At 46.5% G+C, this 17,810-nt stretch overlaps 2 protein-coding genes across 4 annotated transcripts in view; both read left to right on the forward strand.

The window, feature by feature from the left end:
* Nucleotides 1-271: 271 nt before the first annotated feature.
* On the forward strand, nucleotides 272-14,762 carry RAD23A (RAD23 homolog A, nucleotide excision repair protein). 2 transcript variants are annotated; one of them, XM_081176829.1, is made up of 9 exons: nucleotides 272-515; nucleotides 5,835-5,996; nucleotides 6,330-6,517; nucleotides 7,342-7,397; nucleotides 8,423-8,550; nucleotides 9,298-9,373; nucleotides 9,600-9,730; nucleotides 10,789-10,953; nucleotides 12,954-14,762. In XM_081176829.1, exons 1-9 carry the CDS (start codon nucleotides 444-446, stop codon nucleotides 13,065-13,067), a joined length of 1,092 nt encoding a protein of 363 aa, XP_081032955.1. In that variant the 5' UTR covers nucleotides 272-443; the 3' UTR covers nucleotides 13,068-14,762. The 2 variants fall into 2 exon arrangements, with proteins under 2 accessions (XP_081032955.1, XP_081032954.1); XM_081176828.1 differs by having other exon boundaries at nucleotides 299-515; nucleotides 7,363-7,397.
* A 91-nt stretch (nucleotides 14,763-14,853) lies between these two features.
* LOC308576719 (tetratricopeptide repeat protein 39A-like) overlaps nucleotides 14,854-17,810 on the forward strand; it is a 33,110-nt gene continuing 30,153 nt past the window's right edge. The window contains exon 1 of one of the 2 annotated variants that reach the window (XM_081176570.1): nucleotides 14,854-14,940. The gene's annotated coding sequence lies outside the window, so the exon portion shown is untranslated. The remainder of the gene's footprint in view (nucleotides 14,941-17,810) is intronic. The other variant, XM_081176571.1, reaches the window with a different exon arrangement.

The following is a 17,810-nucleotide window of genomic DNA, read 5'->3' on the forward strand; positions in this document are numbered from 1 at the left end:
GAGTCCTCCCATGGGAAAATCGTACCGCATCACTTCCTATTTGTTCCTTAACGTTGGATGCCCAGAAAGGAAATCCCCGTCGAAAGCGACCCCCAACTTAAATCGCCCCCTCCTCCCACGGCGGTACTCTCTTGCGCAGAAGGCGCGCGAAACGGAAATCCCCGAAACGAACCGGAAGCCGGGAAACGTGCGTGTGCGTGCGTTTTCTAGCCTTCCTGACTCTATGGTTAAGGAACACCTCGGCCTGTCTTCCTTGGCCCCTGTCACGTGGGAAGGGCCCGTCAGGGAGCGGAAGCGGCGCTCGGACGCGATTAAAATGGCGGCGTCGTGAAGTTGCATGTTGTTGTGGGGGACCCCCAGCTGAGTCCGTTGGGAGGAACCGCCAGTTGCCGCCGCCGCTACCGCCGCCGCCCTCTCCCCTGCCTCCCTCCCGCCCGCCCGCCATGGCTGTGACCGTCACCCTGAAGACCCTCCAGCAGCAGACCTTCAAGATCCGCATGGAGCCTGACGAGACGGTGAGGGGCGGCGGGTCGTCGTCGTCCTCCTCCCCTTCCCCACCCCCCTCTCCTTCCCCCGGCCTCTTCAGCGCCCCCAACCCTCTTGCGCCAGGAGCCCCCGTTCGCCTTGCAGGTTAAGTGGGCGGTACTCCTCGCCTCTCGCTTTCCAGATCCCCCTCTCTCGTTCGTAGGAGATTCCTCGGGGGGTGGGGAGGGAAAGGGAAGCAGTCCACTCCCGGGTCGCCTTACAGTGGCGATCCTTCAACTTCTCCCGATTTAGAAGTTAGTCCATAAAGAACAACCTCGTTTGTTTTGCCACAAAGCTCACACAGGAAAAGCTGTCAAGTAGGGGTTTCTCGAAGGCGCTCTCTCTCTCTCTCTCTCTCTCTCAATACACACGTGTAGCCACAGTCCTTGATCCTGATCTGTTTGCCGCTGGGCACGTAACACACACGCGTGCGCTCGCGCCCCGGGCGCCTTCCTTCCACTCGTGCTTTATTCTTAATTCCACATACACACCCTGTGCTGTGTAGCACATAGTTAGTTACACCAACATCTATAAAGGGGCTGCTCCCATTTCCACCCCCTCCTCCCTACGCTAGCTTTCCCTGCACGTGCTTAAATTCAAAATCAGATGCAGATTGGTGGTTTTCCGATTTAGCATCTCCTATTCTGGGTGCCTTGCCTAGTATTTGTAGTCCTGAAATCTCCCCTCCCCCATCAAGAACATAATAAGAGTTTGCTGGGCCAGGCCAAAGGAACATGCAGTCCCACATCCTGTTCTCACAGAGGCTGTGGCAAGCAGAACATGAGTGCAACCTATTGGCTTACATTTTGGTTATTTTGGCATCATTTTGTTTTCATAGTTGTTACTTCCAGCATATGGCCTCTGATACTGAAGGTAGAGCACAGCCGCCATGACTATCCACCATATTCTCTATCAATGCCTAATCCTCTTTTAAAACCATCTAGGTTGGTAGCCATTGCTACCTCTTGTGGGATCAAATTCTATAGCTTAATTCTGTGTCATGTGAAGAAGTGCTTTCTCTTGTCTGTCCTGAACCTTCCAATATTCTGCTTCAATGGATGGCCCCAAGTTCTGTTCTTAAGAGGAAGGAAGAACCAGAACTGTACCCAGTATTCCAAGTGTGGTTGCACCATAGATTTGTATAAAGATATTACGATACTAGCAGTTTTATTTTCAATCCCTTTCCTAGTGATCTCTAGCATGGCATTCACCTTTTTCACAGCTGCTGCACTCTTAGTCAATATATTTATCAAGCTATCCATCTTGTTCCTGGTCAGTTGCTGCTAGTTAAGACCCCATAAATGTATGTGTGAAACTAAGATTTTTATTTTTTTTGCCCATCCTGAATAAATGGCATCATCAACAAACTTGGTTACTTCATTGCTCCTTGATAATTTGTGAAAAAGTTAAATGACACAAGTCCCAATACTTTGAACGACTCCACTTTGTACCATCCCTCCCATTGGGAGAACTGTCCATTTATTCCTGCTATCTGTTTCCTGCCTTTTAACCAGTTACTGATCCAGAAGAGCACCTCTCCTCTTATTCCATGACTGCTAACCTTGCTTGGGAGTACCTGAGGTACCTTATGTACTTTGTCAAAAGCTTTTAAAAAAGTATTTGTTAACTGGGTTACCTCTATCTATATTAAGGTGACCAGATTTTTTTTCAATGAATCTGGGGACACTTTTCAACTCCCTACTAAATAGATGGATTTTGTCAGGGGACTGATTTGTAAATCCAGGAACTGTCCCCGGGAAATGGGGACGTCTGGTAACCTTGATCTATATGCTTATTTCTCAAAGAAACTGAAAATGTTAGTAAGAAAGGACTTACCTTTACAGAAGCCATGCTGGTTCTGCTTTAGTAAGACTTGTTCTTCTGTATGCTTGATAATTCTATCTTTAACAATGCTTTCAACCAGTTTCTGGAAGAGATGCTAAGCTAACCAGTCTGTGGTGTCCAGGATTACCCCTGCCCCTAGTCCCCCCTCCCTCCCTGTGAAAGGGCACTACATTGATCATTTTCCAGTGTTCAGGTATGGAGGCAGGTATCTTAGGAACAAGTTACATATTTTTGTTGGAAGTTTAGTATTTTCACATTTGAGTTTCTTCAGAACTCTTGGCTGGATGCCATCCAGACTCAGCAATTGTCAAATTATATTTTTTTCAATAAGGGCCTGTAAGAAGTTTGTATCTTTTCACCTCTAATTGTCTCAGTTTGGCAGGTTCCCTTCTAAAAGTTAGTTCATCTACAGGGGTCTCCCATATATCTTCTACTGTGCAGGAAGATACATACAAATATTTCATTCAGCTTCTCTGCAATCTCCTTTTTCTCCTTCAGCATTCCTTGACTTCCTTGTCATTCAAAGGTCCAACTAACCGCCTCCCCAGCCAGTCTCCTGCCTTCAATGTATTTAAATAATTGTTTGCGGTTAGTCTTTATGTTTTCACCAAGATGCTCCTCAGATTCATTTTTAGCATCCTTTATTGTTCAATTGCATTTCTTTTGCCAAAGTTTGTGTTCTGTTTTCTTCTCATTTGCACAGGATTTCCATTTTCTAAAGGAAGCCTTCTTGCCTTTGATAGCTTCTTTAACTCTGCTTGTTATTCATGCTGGGATCCTCTTGGCCCTGGTGGTATCTTTTTATTTGCTATTTACATTTAAACGGAGCTTCTAGTGTGGTTTTAAACAACCCCTGAACATTTTGAGAGATGTGATCCTATTGACTTTGCCTTTTAAACTTCCTTTTTACCAATTCCTTCATTTTTGGGATGTTCCCTCTATTGAAGTCAAATGTGACCTTTGGGTTTTCTTGGCAATTGTCTGTATATAAATTGAATTTGATAGCACTATAGTAACTATTCCCAATTGGTTCAACGGTACACACATCTCTCCGCTGGTCTTTGGCACCACTCCAGATTAGGTCCAGAGTTGCCACTCTTCTGATCAATTCCACGACCAACTGTCCTAGGGCACAGTCTATCAGATTTATTGTTGTTTTGGTAGCTTCTTTCCCACCACCAATGTCTATCTTTCCTCAGCTTTTGATTTTAAATCAGTGTTTTGTGTATTTTATTACCCATGCTATTTATAGGTAGATTTCTGCCTCCTGTGCTTCAACATTATACTGATTCATCTGTTTTTGTTTGAATGAAGTGAGTCTGAATATGAATCCAAAGTAACATAAATCTGGAGTAATCACCTTGATTCCTCCCTTGTCATATAATTTTGGAAGAACACATAGGAGGAGTGGTAACTGCTAAGAATTCATTACTATTTTGCAGTCTCTGCCTATTGTGGGTCAAGAGGCATGCCTCTTTGGCAACTTGCTTTTAACTTCAGTGGAACAAAGTAAATCCTTTCAAACACCAGTACCTACATATGAATAAGCCCTGAACTTAACCAATTTGCTAGCTTTTATTATGTTCTGATTTGATTCAAGTTCCAAAACTGTTTTAGTAAGGATTCCCAAACATGACCTTTTGAAAGGAAAAAATATTTATTTTTTTGTCACAAGCTGCGTGATCCCTTTCGTGCGAGGTATATGTTGCATCCTGGTGGACTGAGTTCTTTTTATCAAAATGTAATTGTACGGCCAGGGCAGGACCATTTATCCATCGTCTCACCCTGCACAGAAGTATAGAAATAAAACAGCTTTGGGGATTCCTTCACGAGAGACAGCCACACAATGCAGAGGACAACTGCCTCTCTGTGCAATCTCATCTTGCGAAATTCCTTTTTAACCTAAACCACTGACTGTGCAATTGCTGACTGTTCACAAAGGTGAAAGTTTTTCTGTGCCCTACCAAGGAAGTTTCTTTTTGTTTAAATCCAAGACCTCCTTTCATTTTTTGAACCTTCTCTTTTTGGATGATGATTGTTTCTTATTATTATTTTATTACATAAAATTTTTACACTGCTTGATTGTAAAAAAACAAAACAAAAACAATCTCAAAGCGGCTTACAAAAAGATAAGCAAGAAAATCAAGAAAAATCCATGGCCATATTTAAAACATGCGAAAATTAAAATACTAAAATTACCTCAACTTTTTAAGCATTGCGTAGGTTTTTTGAAACAAGAATGTTTTTAACAGGCGCTGAAAACTGTACAGTGAAGGTGCCAGCTTGATCTCAATAGGCAGGGAGTTACAAAGATTGGGTGCTGCACCATGAAACAATTGAGTTCTTACAAATGTAGTTGTCAGGGGCTGGACTGAATGGTGCCCCCCCTTCTCCTGAACCTTCCCGAGAACAGGAGGACAGTATAGATCAGGCATAGGCAAACTCGGCCCTCCAGATATTTTTGGGACTACAGCTCCCATCATCCCTGACCACTAGTCCTGTTAGCTAGGGATGATGGGAGTTGTAGTCCCAAAACATCTGGAGGGCCGAGTTTGCCTGTGCCTGGTATAGATTTAGAACAGTGGTTTGCAGAGCAGCATAGTTCAGAGGCTGCAGAGGGCAGAAGCTGGGAAATATTGGAAGAGGAACAGCAGGAAGAAGAAAAAGCACCAGGGAAGAGACAGCTGACAGACTCAGTGTCTTTAGAAAGCATTCCTGACTACCCCCTCCCAGAACCAGGCGTGCCTTGGGAGTAGTAGAACAGAGAGCTCAGAGGCAGAAAACTTAGATTAGCTGGTGCATGGGTGATGTAGAATAGGGACGACGTAGGGGGGTGGGACTTTACTTGGAGCAACGCCATTGATGGATAGGGACTACATCCCTTTGTCTTGCTCTGTAAATCTTGAATAAATTACATGGTAAGGACTCTTCCTGTCACCTGCTTTTTTTTGCTGCCACCAGGGGAGGGAAAGGATTCCCTGAACCTTGACAGTAGTGCAGAATGTGGTGTTTATATGCTACCAAGCACCATATAATCATAAAATCATACAGAGGTGTGGAGCTGTACTGTGTTTGTGGGAATGGAGAGCAGTCCCAGAAGCTGGGAAGATTGCCTATGAATGGTACTTGGTGGGGGGGGGGATAGTTTTTTTGAACTGGTGAAAGTACCATGAAGTCTGTGTCTGCTCTTGCTTTTGGTATTTATAGATGGCAGGGCAACAGGTTTGGCTTTCCTAAAAGCTTTTAGAATCAAGGGACTTTCTGAACCCATCTCTCCTCATTAGGAGTAAAGACAGTACTCAGAAGAGCATTAGATACGGGACAGAGTTCACTGTGCTGGAAGAATGTGGCTTACGGACCAATTCAAATATCTCTACAGCCACGCTTATTGGGGTGGAAAATGTTTGACTCTCAGGCGTTCAGTACAAGACAGATGGTGGAACCAGTTTGGTCTTGACCCACAGGTCCGAGTTCTTAAGGAGAAGATTGAGGCTGAAAAGGGCAAGGAAGCGTTCCCAGTGTCGGGACAGAAGCTTATCTATGCTGGCAAGATCCTGAGTGATGATGTCCCTATCAAGGAGTACAAGATTGATGAGAAGAACTTTGTGGTGGTGATGGTCACCAAGGTATGGTTGGGCACCTCCATTACTTCATGGGAATGCTTTCCTTGGAACAGAAGACTGATTCTGCTTCAGTAGCTTCCCCTCCCCTCCCCGCCTTGCTGCGGTTCAAAGGATGGTGTGCTAGGAAGCAGATTTGGTGCGTGTTTCTGACAGTGCAGGTTCCAGCCTTGGGGTGTGGGCGCATCCAAGAAAGGCGATTACAGGGCATTGAAAATTCCAGGAGTAGCTTCTCTTGGTTTCTCAGAATTAACTTGAAGGACAATCCCCTTCGCTTTTCTCTGTGGGATAGAAATGCATTGTATCTGCTTTTAAGTCTCATTTTGATTTTCTGTTCAGAACAAAACAGGCTCAGGAGCTCCTGTCCCCTCACCAAGTGAGGCAGCGCCCCCATTAGAGCCTACACAATCCTCTGGACAGATGCTGCTGCCTGGAGCAGCTACTGTTTCACCCCCACTAGGAACTCCAACAAGTGAGGAGAAGCCTCCTGAAGAGACAGTGACTGTTTCCCCCCAGGAATCAGTTGGGTAAGTTTGGCTTGCCCTGCCACCCTCCGCACTCTCATTTCTTTTGTAGGTGACGCTGGAATGATATAATGGAGGGAGAAATTCTAGGCCTTGGAAATCATGATTGGTTCTGAAAATCCAACAATGTTTGGAGTTTGGAGTAAACTGATTGGGGGATAACTTCTAGAGCAGATGCTAATGGGACAAGAATTAGCCTACCATCACTTGGACCAGCCGGTTGTGGTCTTGTGTTTGTTTAGCTGTTAGATTTTATTGCCAGTCTTTCCTCTACGTTTGAGGACTTTAACATGGAAACTCTTTCTGCACACGTGGAGATTTGAGTGGGTTTGAAAGTGGGCTGCAGACCACACAGCCTACGTGCCTCAAATCTCAGTCTTGGAGAGGAAGAGGGAGGTGAGGGTCTGTGATGTCAGAATGCAGTTTGGGTTGCTAACTGGTGTTATTAAACGGCTATAAAAAGGGTGCAGGATTGGGGCGGGAAACAAGAAGGTACATAAGAGCATGTGTTTTGGGGGTGAGCAGCCCTCCTCTCCTGGCCTCTGTTGCTTCATAGCTTCGTACCACCAGTTTTAGCACCACTACCCACTCTCAGAACAGTACCCCTGAAATGTGGCGATTGTAGTTGCACTCCAGGCCTCGGTGGTGGTAAGAATCGTTAGGCAAAGCAGTTGCTTGCTGTTTGTCAGCCATGGGGGTAGGAGAGAGATTGTATGACTGAAGGGAAAACCAGCTGTTCTGTTGCTTAGTTTATATTTGGCTTTTCAGTTTTCTTGGCCAGCTATCTGAAAGGACCCAGCTACTATTTCTCTCTCTTAAATTTGCAGCTCTGTTCCCTCTTCAGGTAGCATGGGACGTGAAGATGATGCAGCTTCCACTTTAGGTAGGTGAGCGCCTTTCCTTCGCCTGCCACGGGGGAGAGCTCTCAGCTCCTTGGCTGCAGTTTGCTCTTATAAGATTGGGACCATTCTCTCCCTATTCCGCTGTTTTGACTGTTAAATTTCTATGGTCTTCAGATCCATGGTTGATGGACTTATAAATACAACACAGCACGGCATAACTTAGGAAGTGCTGCCCTCTAACGGTCTCTAGTGGTTAAAACACTTCTCCTTTCACCAGTGTTTCATGGGGATCCGGCATGCAAGCGTTAGCTGGGAGCCACAAGTGGGTTGCAACTGAGGCTGCACTGTCATTTTTGCTCTAGGGGAGAGAAGGCAGCAAAAGAGAACCATGCATAGTAAAAATTTAAGTGGGTCTCATGTTGCAGGTTAGGGTTAAAGATGGATCCTGGGTCTAAAAGTTGAACACTGCTTGTGGGAACAGTTCGGCAGATTTCACTCCCAAATTCTGTCATCAGCCACTGATACCTGTATTATTTCCATCAAAGTTACGGCATAGTGGGCACCTGCTTGCCCTTTTGTGGCCGTGTTATATAAGGAGCAGCATCTAGCACTTGAGCTATGGCCATGGAAACTGGAAATTCTGGATTCCTTCCCCATTTCTGGAAGCAGTCTAGTGGTTAAAACCCAGGAATCCTGATGCAGCCTCCAGTTCTGTAAGGGGAATGAGATTTATTAGCGAAACTCGGGGGGCTTTTGAGAGGGTCGTCTCTGGGTGGAAAGAGGCTTGAGATCTTAATTCTGTTCTCAGCCGTTAGAGGAACTTTGAAGATCTGGGAATAGAAACTGGATTTGAAACTTTGGAGCTTACTGATGTTCAAAGCCCCAAGAGTACAAGGCTTCCTGGTTCTGCAGACATTGTAATGAGGATGCTGGCAATGGCAAAGTGACCTGTTGCCTTCCAGTCCAGCTGCCCATCTTGCTCCCCTTCCCATATGCATGGGTCAGGTGGAAATAGTTGCACATTTTCTGCCCCTAACGTCAAACTGTCTTCCATTTCCGCTTCCAGTTACTGGCTCAGAGTATGAGACAATGCTGAATGAAATCATGTCAATGGGCTATGAGCGAGAGCGGGTGGTGGCAGCTCTACGGGCCAGCTACAACAACCCTCACCGGGCTGTGGAATACCTGCTAACGGTAAGGAGAAATGCTGGGTTTGTCCTAACCTCATCAATATATTTTGGGCTTTCCGCCAGTTCTTCAAGGGGTGTTCCTGGCTTCTTTTCCCTTCCACTTCACTGGTGTGCTATAATCAGTTTCTGCTCACTGCTGCCGCAACTCTGTTGCTAGCCTGGGTTGCTTGAAAGAGGCAGAGCACCATGCTTTCTGAACCATCTCAGACAGGTCCTCTAGAGGGATGACTCCATACTGGTTTCTCAGCTCTGTGCATCTTGCTTGCTCTGGTGTCTCCCCTGCTTAGTATAGCACAGAGGAAGACCACGGATACCAACCAAGGAGCTTGCTTTATCTAAACAGTTGTGAGGTTAGTTGGGCACTTTGCAAAGGACTGAGGGCTGGATCCTTGCACTCCTACATTAAAGTAAATTTGGAAGTCAGAAAAAATCCCGTCAGAATGAACATTTTGTAAAAGTAAGCAAACATCCTTAGTCACATAATACGGGAAAATAAAATTGAAACTGAAGAGATGTGAGCAGGCAATAGACACGACTGGACTTGGAGAAGGAAATCTGGAGAGCAGAAATGTTCCCCCCTGTCACTGGAAGTCTTGCCCCAACAGAAATTGCCTTCATAATTTGTTTTGCTTTGAACAGTTCCCACACACCATCAGTCTCTGAGGTAGCCATTAGTGTGCTGTGGATGGAATCTTGAAAAGTGTATGATCTGGAAGTAGTTCCGTTAACTTTGCTTTCTCTAACTTTGCAGGGTATCCCAGGTAGCCCAGAACCAGAGAGAGCCTCCATCCAGGAGAGCCAGCCTCAAGAGCAGTCGGCACCAGAAGGTGTGTGTCCCCTCCTTTCATATAAAGAGTTTACTGGAGCGGTGGACTATGGGGAGTAACAGTTGTGCCTAACTAGGCTGCAGTCCATTGCTTAGTGGCGTGTTGGGAGAGTGCTGCGCCTTGATGGCTTCATACACACTCCTCTCTCTATCCACATGCCCAGCCCCTCCCCCATTTGCTGCTGTTCTGCTCGCATGCATGGCTTTAACACTCATTGGATCTACAGGAGAGAACCCTCTGGAATTTCTGCGAGACCAGCCCCAGTTCCAGAACATGCGTCAGGTGATCCAGCAGAACCCAGCTCTGCTCCCAGCCCTGCTCCAGCAGTTAGGCCAAGAGAACCCTCAGCTGCTGCAGGTAACTGAGCGGACGGGCTTTGTTTGTTGTCTCAGTCTGTTGGGCACAGCCTTGGAGCAACCAGATGGGTCAAAGTTACACTGGTCTGAGATCCCGCTGGTGCCAGCATGGGCAGCATGACTCTCAGCATCTCTCTGGGTGTTGTTTGGTATTTCAGCAGAAAAAGCAGGCACAACAGAGCCAAGTGGGTATGCTAACCTGGCTAGGCAGCACCATTTGTGCTGTTGTATGCATTGTTTGCATGTCATTGACCTGTACAGCCAGATCCTGCTTCTCAGATGAGTGTTTGCTTCCCTGGGGTTCCTACTTTAAATGTTGCTGCCAACCCTCATGGCTCAGTTTCCTCCCAGTTCTCCTGATTTGCCTACCCTAGGCCTTGGGTTAGGGCATGGGTAGGCAAACTTAAGGCCCGGGGGCCGGATCTGGCCTAATGACCTTCTAGATTCTGGCCTGTGGATGATCTGGGAATCAGCGTGTTTTTACATGAGTAGAATGTGTCCTTTTACTTAAAATGCATCTCTGGGTTATTTGTGGGGCCTGCCTTGTGTTTTTACATGAGTAGAATGTGTGCTTTTATTTAAAATGCATCCCTGGGTTATTTGTGGGGCACAGGAATTCGTTCATTCCCCCCCCCCCCAGTATAGTCTGGCCCTCCACAAGGTCTGAGGGACAGTGGACCGGCCCCCTGCTGAAAACGTTTGCTGACCCCTGGGTTAGGGTGATCACTGCTGGCTCAGTCATCTTCCTTTGCTTTGCCTTAATTATATATGGGCAAGCTTTAACAGTGGATGCAGTGTGTGTTGTGGCTAGAGGAGGAGGATTATGAATACAACATACTTGAAAATTCAGTGGCATAAGAGTGAGGACTTCAACGTAGGAGAAAAGGACGGCAGGTCAGGTCTCCTCTCTTTCCCTCAAATTGGAGGGTCTCATGCGAGGGTTTGGTGTCCTTTGGAGGTGCTTGTGTGAGGTTTGTTGTCCCAGGGGCCCTGAGGGGTCACGGGGTGTAGGCATGTGTTAATTGATAACAGCAAGTGCTTCTCTTCCTCCTCCTCCAGCAAATCAGCCAACACCAGGAGCAGTTCATTCAGATGCTCAATGAACCACTGGGTGAAGTACCTGACATCGCAGACATTGAAGGAGAGATGGGTGCTATTGGGGAGGAAGCCCCTCAGATGAATTACATCCAAGTCACGCCTCAGGAAAAAGAAGCCATAGAAAGGGTAAAAGAGGGGAGCAGTGGCCTGGGGCAGGGACAAGAAGGGAAGTCTCTTGCTCTCTGTACTGGAGCTTCTCCCTGTAGGATTTGCTCCCTCATGAGATACAGAACAGTTAAGCGGCCAGGGTGGTGGCCTCTACGTCTTGCGCTAGTTCCTGTAGGCTACAGAGGCATCTTGGTGGGTACAGTGGAAAGGGTGGGACTTTCAGGTTATTGCCTAGTGTTATAAGTCACTCCCCATCACCTTGCTGTGTGGGCTAGAGCTAGGCTGACTGACCTGTGGACCTCCAGATAATGTTGGACTCCAGCTCCCACCAGCCACCTCCAGCATGGCCTATGGGCAGGGATGCTGGAAACTACTCCCTCAGGGCTCACAAGGTTAGTCAGCCCCGCAGTAGAGTCTGAGGGTAGCACAGGAGCTCTAGGGCAAGAAATGCCAGCAGCCTGGCAATAAACTGATTGGCATGTGAGCTCTGAACATGTGGTTTTGCTTCATTCGCTTTTGTCTTTCTCTAAGGCTATAGAGGGACGCGGGTGGCGCTGTGGGTTAAACCACAGAGCCTAGGGCTTGCCAATCAGAAGGTCGGCGGTTCGAATCCCCATTACGGGGTGAGCTCCTGTTGCTCGGTCCCTGCTCCTGCCCACCTAGCAGTTCGAAAGCACACCAGTGCAAGTAGATAAATAGGTACCGCTCCGGCGGGAAGGTAAACGGCGTTTCCGTGCGCTGCTCTGGTTCGCCAGAAGCGGCTTAGTCATGCTGGTCACATGACCCGGAAGCTGTACGGAGGTTCCCTCGGCCAATAAAGGGAGATGAGCGCTGCAACCCCAGAGTCGGTCACGACTGGATCTAATGGTCAGGGGGTCCCTTTACCTTTACCTTAAGGCTATAGAACCATGGTTATTCATAAGCCAGTTCTGCATCAAACAAGCCAGTTTTCTGTACTGAAATATTTGATGATTCTAAAAAAAACCCCAAACATTTCTAAACTGTTTAATATGTTAAAATCTTTAAGTGGTGTACAAACAAATAAACAATAAAACAGTATCACGAAAGCAGAGAGAAAAACAAGAACCTGTAAAGCTGTATTATAAAAACGAGTTCAGTAATAACAAGGTCCAGTCTTAAGGGCCAGGGAAAGCCTGAGCAAATATATATATATCTTATGTTTGAGGCAAATGAAGAGGAAGGGCATACCACAGTATGGGAGCATATGAACCTGCCTGGACCCTGAGATCATCTGAGGCCCTTCTTCGTGTGCCTCCTCCAGGAAGGGTGACAACACAAGAATGAGCCTTTTTTGCAGCTGAACTGATAATTACGCTAGCCCTACTAATGATGTCTGCCTACTCCGCTCCTGTGGTAAACCATGCTGTAGAGTGCCATGGTCCTTATTTTGGTACTCGCCTTGCCCAGACCTGACCCAACACAGGATAAGCATGTTGGGATCTCTGTGTATTATTATTATTATTATTATTATTATTATTAGGTTAAACCACTGATCCTAGGGCTTGCCGATCAGAAGGTCGGCGGTTCAAATCCCCGTGACGGGATGAGCTCCCGTTACTCTGTCCTTGCTCCTGCCAACCTAGCAGTTCGAAAGCACACCAAAAAGTGCAAGGAAATAAATAGGTACTGCTCCAGCGGGAAGGTAAACGGCGTTTCCGTGTGCTGCTCTGGTTCGCCAGAAGCGGCTTAGTCATGCTGGCCACATGACCCACGTGGCCACATGTCTGCTGTCTGCAGACAAACGCCGGCTCCTTCAGCCAATAAAGTGAGATGAGCGCCACAACCCCAGAGTCGGTCATGACTGGACCTAATGGTCAGGGGCCCCTTTACCTTTTTTATTATTATTTATCATCATCCTCATTGGCAGCATTCCTGGCAGTTGGCTCCTTACAGGAAAGGTGAGATTGTAGGACGCACAGTGTTGCCAATCAGAGCGTTTCTAACTTTCCCCCTTCCTTTCCTCTTTCTCTTTCTCTCTCTCCCTTCCCCACCCTTAGTTAAAGGCCTTGGGCTTCCCTGAGAGCCTGGTGATCCAGGCCTACTTTGCTTGCGAGAAGAATGAGAACCTGGCGGCCAACTTCCTGCTGAGTCAGAACTTTGATGACGAGTGATAAAAGAAAAGAGTTTTATATAAAATCCTCTATATAAATATTCGTTTATTTAAAGGGGCACGTATTGGGATATGGGGGAATGGTATGATTTTAGAATGTCCCAGGCAATTTTGCTGGCTGGAGGAAAATACTCTACCTTGGAAACTGGGCAGTTGGGGAAAAAGCAGAACTAGCGCACCTTCTCCTCTTTCCCTCCCCAAGAAACAAGGGCTGCATTTGAGCCCAGCTGCATCCCACGGCAGTCCTTGGACTGGCAAGCAGGATGTTCAGGGAAAGGTTGACATGGCAGATGGGTTCGATTGGACCTCCTCCCATCTGAGCTGACTGCGTGTGTGCAAACAGATTGCTCTTTTGTTTGCAAATCCCTCCCCCCTCCCTCCCCCCACCAATGCACAGTGCTACAATGCCTAAATATGTCTGGGCTCATCAGCTAATTCTGTCAGTAGTATTATTCCCTTCCCTTTCCACTGGCCTTTGAAAGAAGTCCAGTGCTTCATCCGTGTTCCAGAGAGCTGCTTGCACTACGTGGGTGACCTGCCTTCTGATGATCTTTTTGATAGCTGTGCTTGTACTGAAGAGGCTGTGCCACGATGGAGGAATACCTTGTAATGTTGCACATAAATCCCCTTTCCCAGCCCTGGTATTACCTTTCATCCTCCTCTGCTAAGCAGCCACCCACCATGTAACTGCAGCTCTTTGGCACTCTTCTTAAATTAATTCTCAGAAGTAGTACTGGAAACTGGGGCCTGGTGAACAGTTGCCCTTTGGGGCCCTTTGACTGTTTGAGTTTATCCCACTTCCCAGGGCTACTCTGCAGAATTGGAGAAGTGGCTGAACTGCCTTTGCCGTCTCGCTTCCCCAGACTTGCCTAAGCAGGGCTCATCACTCATGTAACACATTGCTCAGCAGAGTTTAATTTCAAATTGTTTTAACATTAACATCTTGAAGCGCGAGTCTTTTAAAAGCGGCTTTTTGGCACTTGTGTCCATTGAATGAATTCCATTTTTAACATTTTCTGTGTTGTGGAAGTTTTAAGGAAATTAATATTTTCTAGTATTAACTTGATTTACCTGTTGTTTGAAAGATTCTTGCATTTTAAGGACATTTCCCCCCCCTTAAAGGAAACCCATTAGTATTGGGGGATACAGAATCTCTTTGTTAAACGTTGGGGGGGGGGTTGCTTTGCTTTTTTAATTTGGTGGGAAATATCAAATTGACATATTTTCGCAAATCTTTATAGGAAAATGTAAAAAAGGAAAATTCTGCTTTGATGTACCTTTTTGAAGCTTGAGTTTGAACTGACGGCACTTGAACATATCCTGATTGATCTCACCAAGAAGCTGACCTGGTACTTGGCTTCAGTCTCAAATATCCAGTGAAATTGACCTTGAACTTGAGATGCACAGGCACAGAACTGCAGAGTTTCCTCCAGTTTAGCTCATCCTTCACCTTATCATAGGAATGTTGGTCAAAATTGTTGCTGGTTTGAACATCAATAAAACTGTCAGTATCACCTGTCTAAACCCCCGTTTTCTTCGATGAACCATGAAATTGACTACTGTCTTCCCCCTCTACCCTCATAACAATCCTGTCTCGAGTCCCACTCTTTCCTCAGCACATGCCCACTGCAGAGGGATCAGGAGTATTGCCTCTATGCCTCAAAAATAAATTCCGAAGCCATAAATTACTGCTAAATTGTGTGATATTGTTCTGTGGCTATGACTGACAGTGTGAAATATGTACTGGATAAGTAAAACTAATGTGATTTTTTTTTCGGGGGGGGGGGGGAGAGGCAGGGAAGACATGAAGAAAGGGGAATTTCTGCTTCTCAAGCCTGAAAGTGAGTATCCGGTGGTTATGAACATGGCTGTAGGTAAGGGCCAAAGAGTGCAGATTCTCCTGATTTGATAAGCAAAGTTGCTTTTCTCCGCTGAAATACAATGGTACCTTGGTACTCAAACGGCTTGGCTCCTGAACAAATCTCCCGAATGCCACAAACCTGGAATGAGTGTTCTGGTTTGTCAACGTTTTTTGGAAGCTGAACGTCTGACGCGGCTTCTGATTGAGTGCAGCAAGCTCCTGCAGCCAATCGGAAGCAGGGCCTTAGTTTTTGAACAGTTTCGGGAGTCAAATGGACTCCTGGAACGCATTAAGTTCGAGAACCAAGGTACCACTGTGAACCCTGTTTGAAAGCTTCCTGAGATGGCTGTTCCACTTGACTTTGTGACTTGGCGTAGGCATTCAGACAGCATCGAGGTATCTTTGGGTAGTAAGCAAACCAAAAAAGCTGATGATCGAGGTGGCATGGAAAACTTTTTTAGAAGTGGGAGCTGAATAATGATGTCACTGTTGATTTATGGCTCTCTTCAGAGCAGCAGCAGTTGACTCCTAGGATGGACTGAAAAGGTGTGTTGCCCAGGAGTGGAAGTTGGGTGCTGAATCCTGTGCCTGAGACCTTGAGGTTTACAGGACAGGGGCCTTTGTATAGCTTCTCTTCCCCAGTTGATGACTTAAACAGCAGAATCAATTACAGTGGTATCTCGGGTTACAAACGCTTCAGGTTACAGACTCCGCTATCCCGGAAGTAGTACCTCGGGTTAAGAACTTTACCTCAGGATGAGAACAGAAATTGTGGCGTGGCAGCAGGAGGCCCCATTAGCTAAAGTGGTACCTCAGGTTAAGAACAGTTTCAGGTTAAGGACAGACCTCCAGAACGAATTAAGTTCTTAACCCGAGGTAACACTGTATGCAGAATAAGCAAGCAATACACAACACTGCTTAATTTGCAAAATGTGTTCACATGTAGCAGTTCAGCTGCTTGACACAGCAATTTGATTTAAGCACATTCTCTCAGGTGCTGAGGTATTGGTGAGACAAACTGCAGCTGTGTATTTTATCAGAGATGGTGGAAAGAACTAGAGGAGAAATGGCTTGCAAAAAAATATAAAAAAATTGACCAGCTTTACTTGCTAAGTCTGAAAAGAGCAAAGACCACCAACCAGGCCCCTTTTGGGAAATTAGCTGATGAGTTAATTGCAGTTCTGTTTGGGCGACCTGCCAGTTGTGCCCCCAGCTGCAAACATGGGACATTCTATACTTCCAAGTTTTGGGTGGGTGTCACCTTGAAGAGATCTGCTTCTTCTCTGTATCTGATGGAGCACTATTGTGGGCACTATGGACAGAATATGAAATAAACAAGCTCTTGAAACCACTCAGTGGCAGGAAAGGGACATGGATCTCCTTCAGTGAATGTGTCTTGTTTTTTAATTTCCAAATGGAATGGGTCTGAGTGGTAAGAGCTCCAGGCAACACAAGAAGAAGAAGTCCCAAGAAGAACAGAAGAAGAGGGCTGCTGACATGTTCAAAATAGTTCTTGAAAGGATACTGGCTAAGTAGGCTAGAAAGTAGCATCTCTCTTACCAAGTTTTGGGCAGCTAATAATTTATTTGTTAGGTCTTGCGTTTCTCTGTGCAAGGGAAACTGAGCCTAAAGGAAGAGACAGGCTTCCTTGAACCAGGCAAGTCCAGGACAGCCAAGCTACGCTTGTGGTCCAAGTTCTTGCAGCTGACCTTTTCGCAGGTCCAGAAGTTTCAGTATTGATTTCTAGTTCTCTCCAGAGCAAGAAGGGCCCAACTCGTCTGGTATGTAATGTTATGTCTCCTTGACCTTTGGAGGCGTTTTCCCCCCAAGCACTTTGGTGGTCATGTGCCCACATAATGCTCCCTCTGGTTGGCACCAGCTGGGGCTTTTGCTCAGTAACAGGGCTTGCTCCCGTCAGTCTGGATGCTCCTCTGTCTGCTCCTCCAGGCTCCTGGCCCCTTCCATGTGCCATGTGCACGGCTGGCTCGTTGAAATGGGTGTTCTCGGTGGCCAGAGAAACTTGGCTGGGAACTGGATTCTGTTGGGGGGGGGGGAAGGCTCTGATCCCTCCAAGCAAGATGGTGATTAATGGCAGGTGTCCTGTGAGTAGCAATTCAGGTCCAACTTGCTCATTTCTGCTCCGCGTTTGGTGACTGTCTGCATGTGTGTGTGAGAGAGGGAGAGGCGTTTGCATGCGCGCCCACACACATCAGCTGTCTTTTGGCTGCCTCTCCCTAAATTGGCTAATTACTTGAGATTAATGCTTAGAAGCAGCAGCTTCCTCTCCCCTCCTGCCATCTGCTCTCTTCTGTATCGGGGGTGTCATTATTTGCCAGTGCCTGGATTCTGTTTTCTGAATTTGACTCCAGCTTCGTAGTTTTAACCTACAGGGGATTGCAGCATGATTCAAATACACGGGCAGATGCTAGAGCTTCGTTGATGGAAGGAAGATCCAGCAGAAGCAGTGTGTGTGTGTGTGTGTGTGTGTGTGTGTGTGTGTGTGTGTGTGCATATAACGGGTGTGCACCGTGTAAACATGGTAGGGCCTCGCCTTTTCTTAAATAATTGCACTTCCTGTTCTCGGGGTCATATCAGTTTGCAAGAGGCCACAGTGCTTTCCAAGGACGGGGTTGCAGTATTGGTTGGTATCTCCCAGCACTGCTTTTTCTCTACGTAACATTTGCCCTGTCATTGCCTTGCTACTTGCCAGAAAGAAGGAATTTTGCAATTGCTTAATTTTGCAGCTAACCAAGTGTGAAAACAGAACAGGTTCATGAAAAGAAGTGTATTTGCATATCTCTCTCTCTCTTTTTGGTGCATTGAGCATACGCTTTTGCCTCATTGCACCTCACTTTTTACAACAGGGGGCAAAAAGACAGGTGG

Source organism: Podarcis bocagei (genome assembly GCF_964188305.1).
Source record: "Podarcis bocagei genome assembly, chromosome: 17".
NCBI lineage: Eukaryota > Metazoa > Chordata > Lepidosauria > Squamata > Lacertidae > Podarcis > Podarcis bocagei.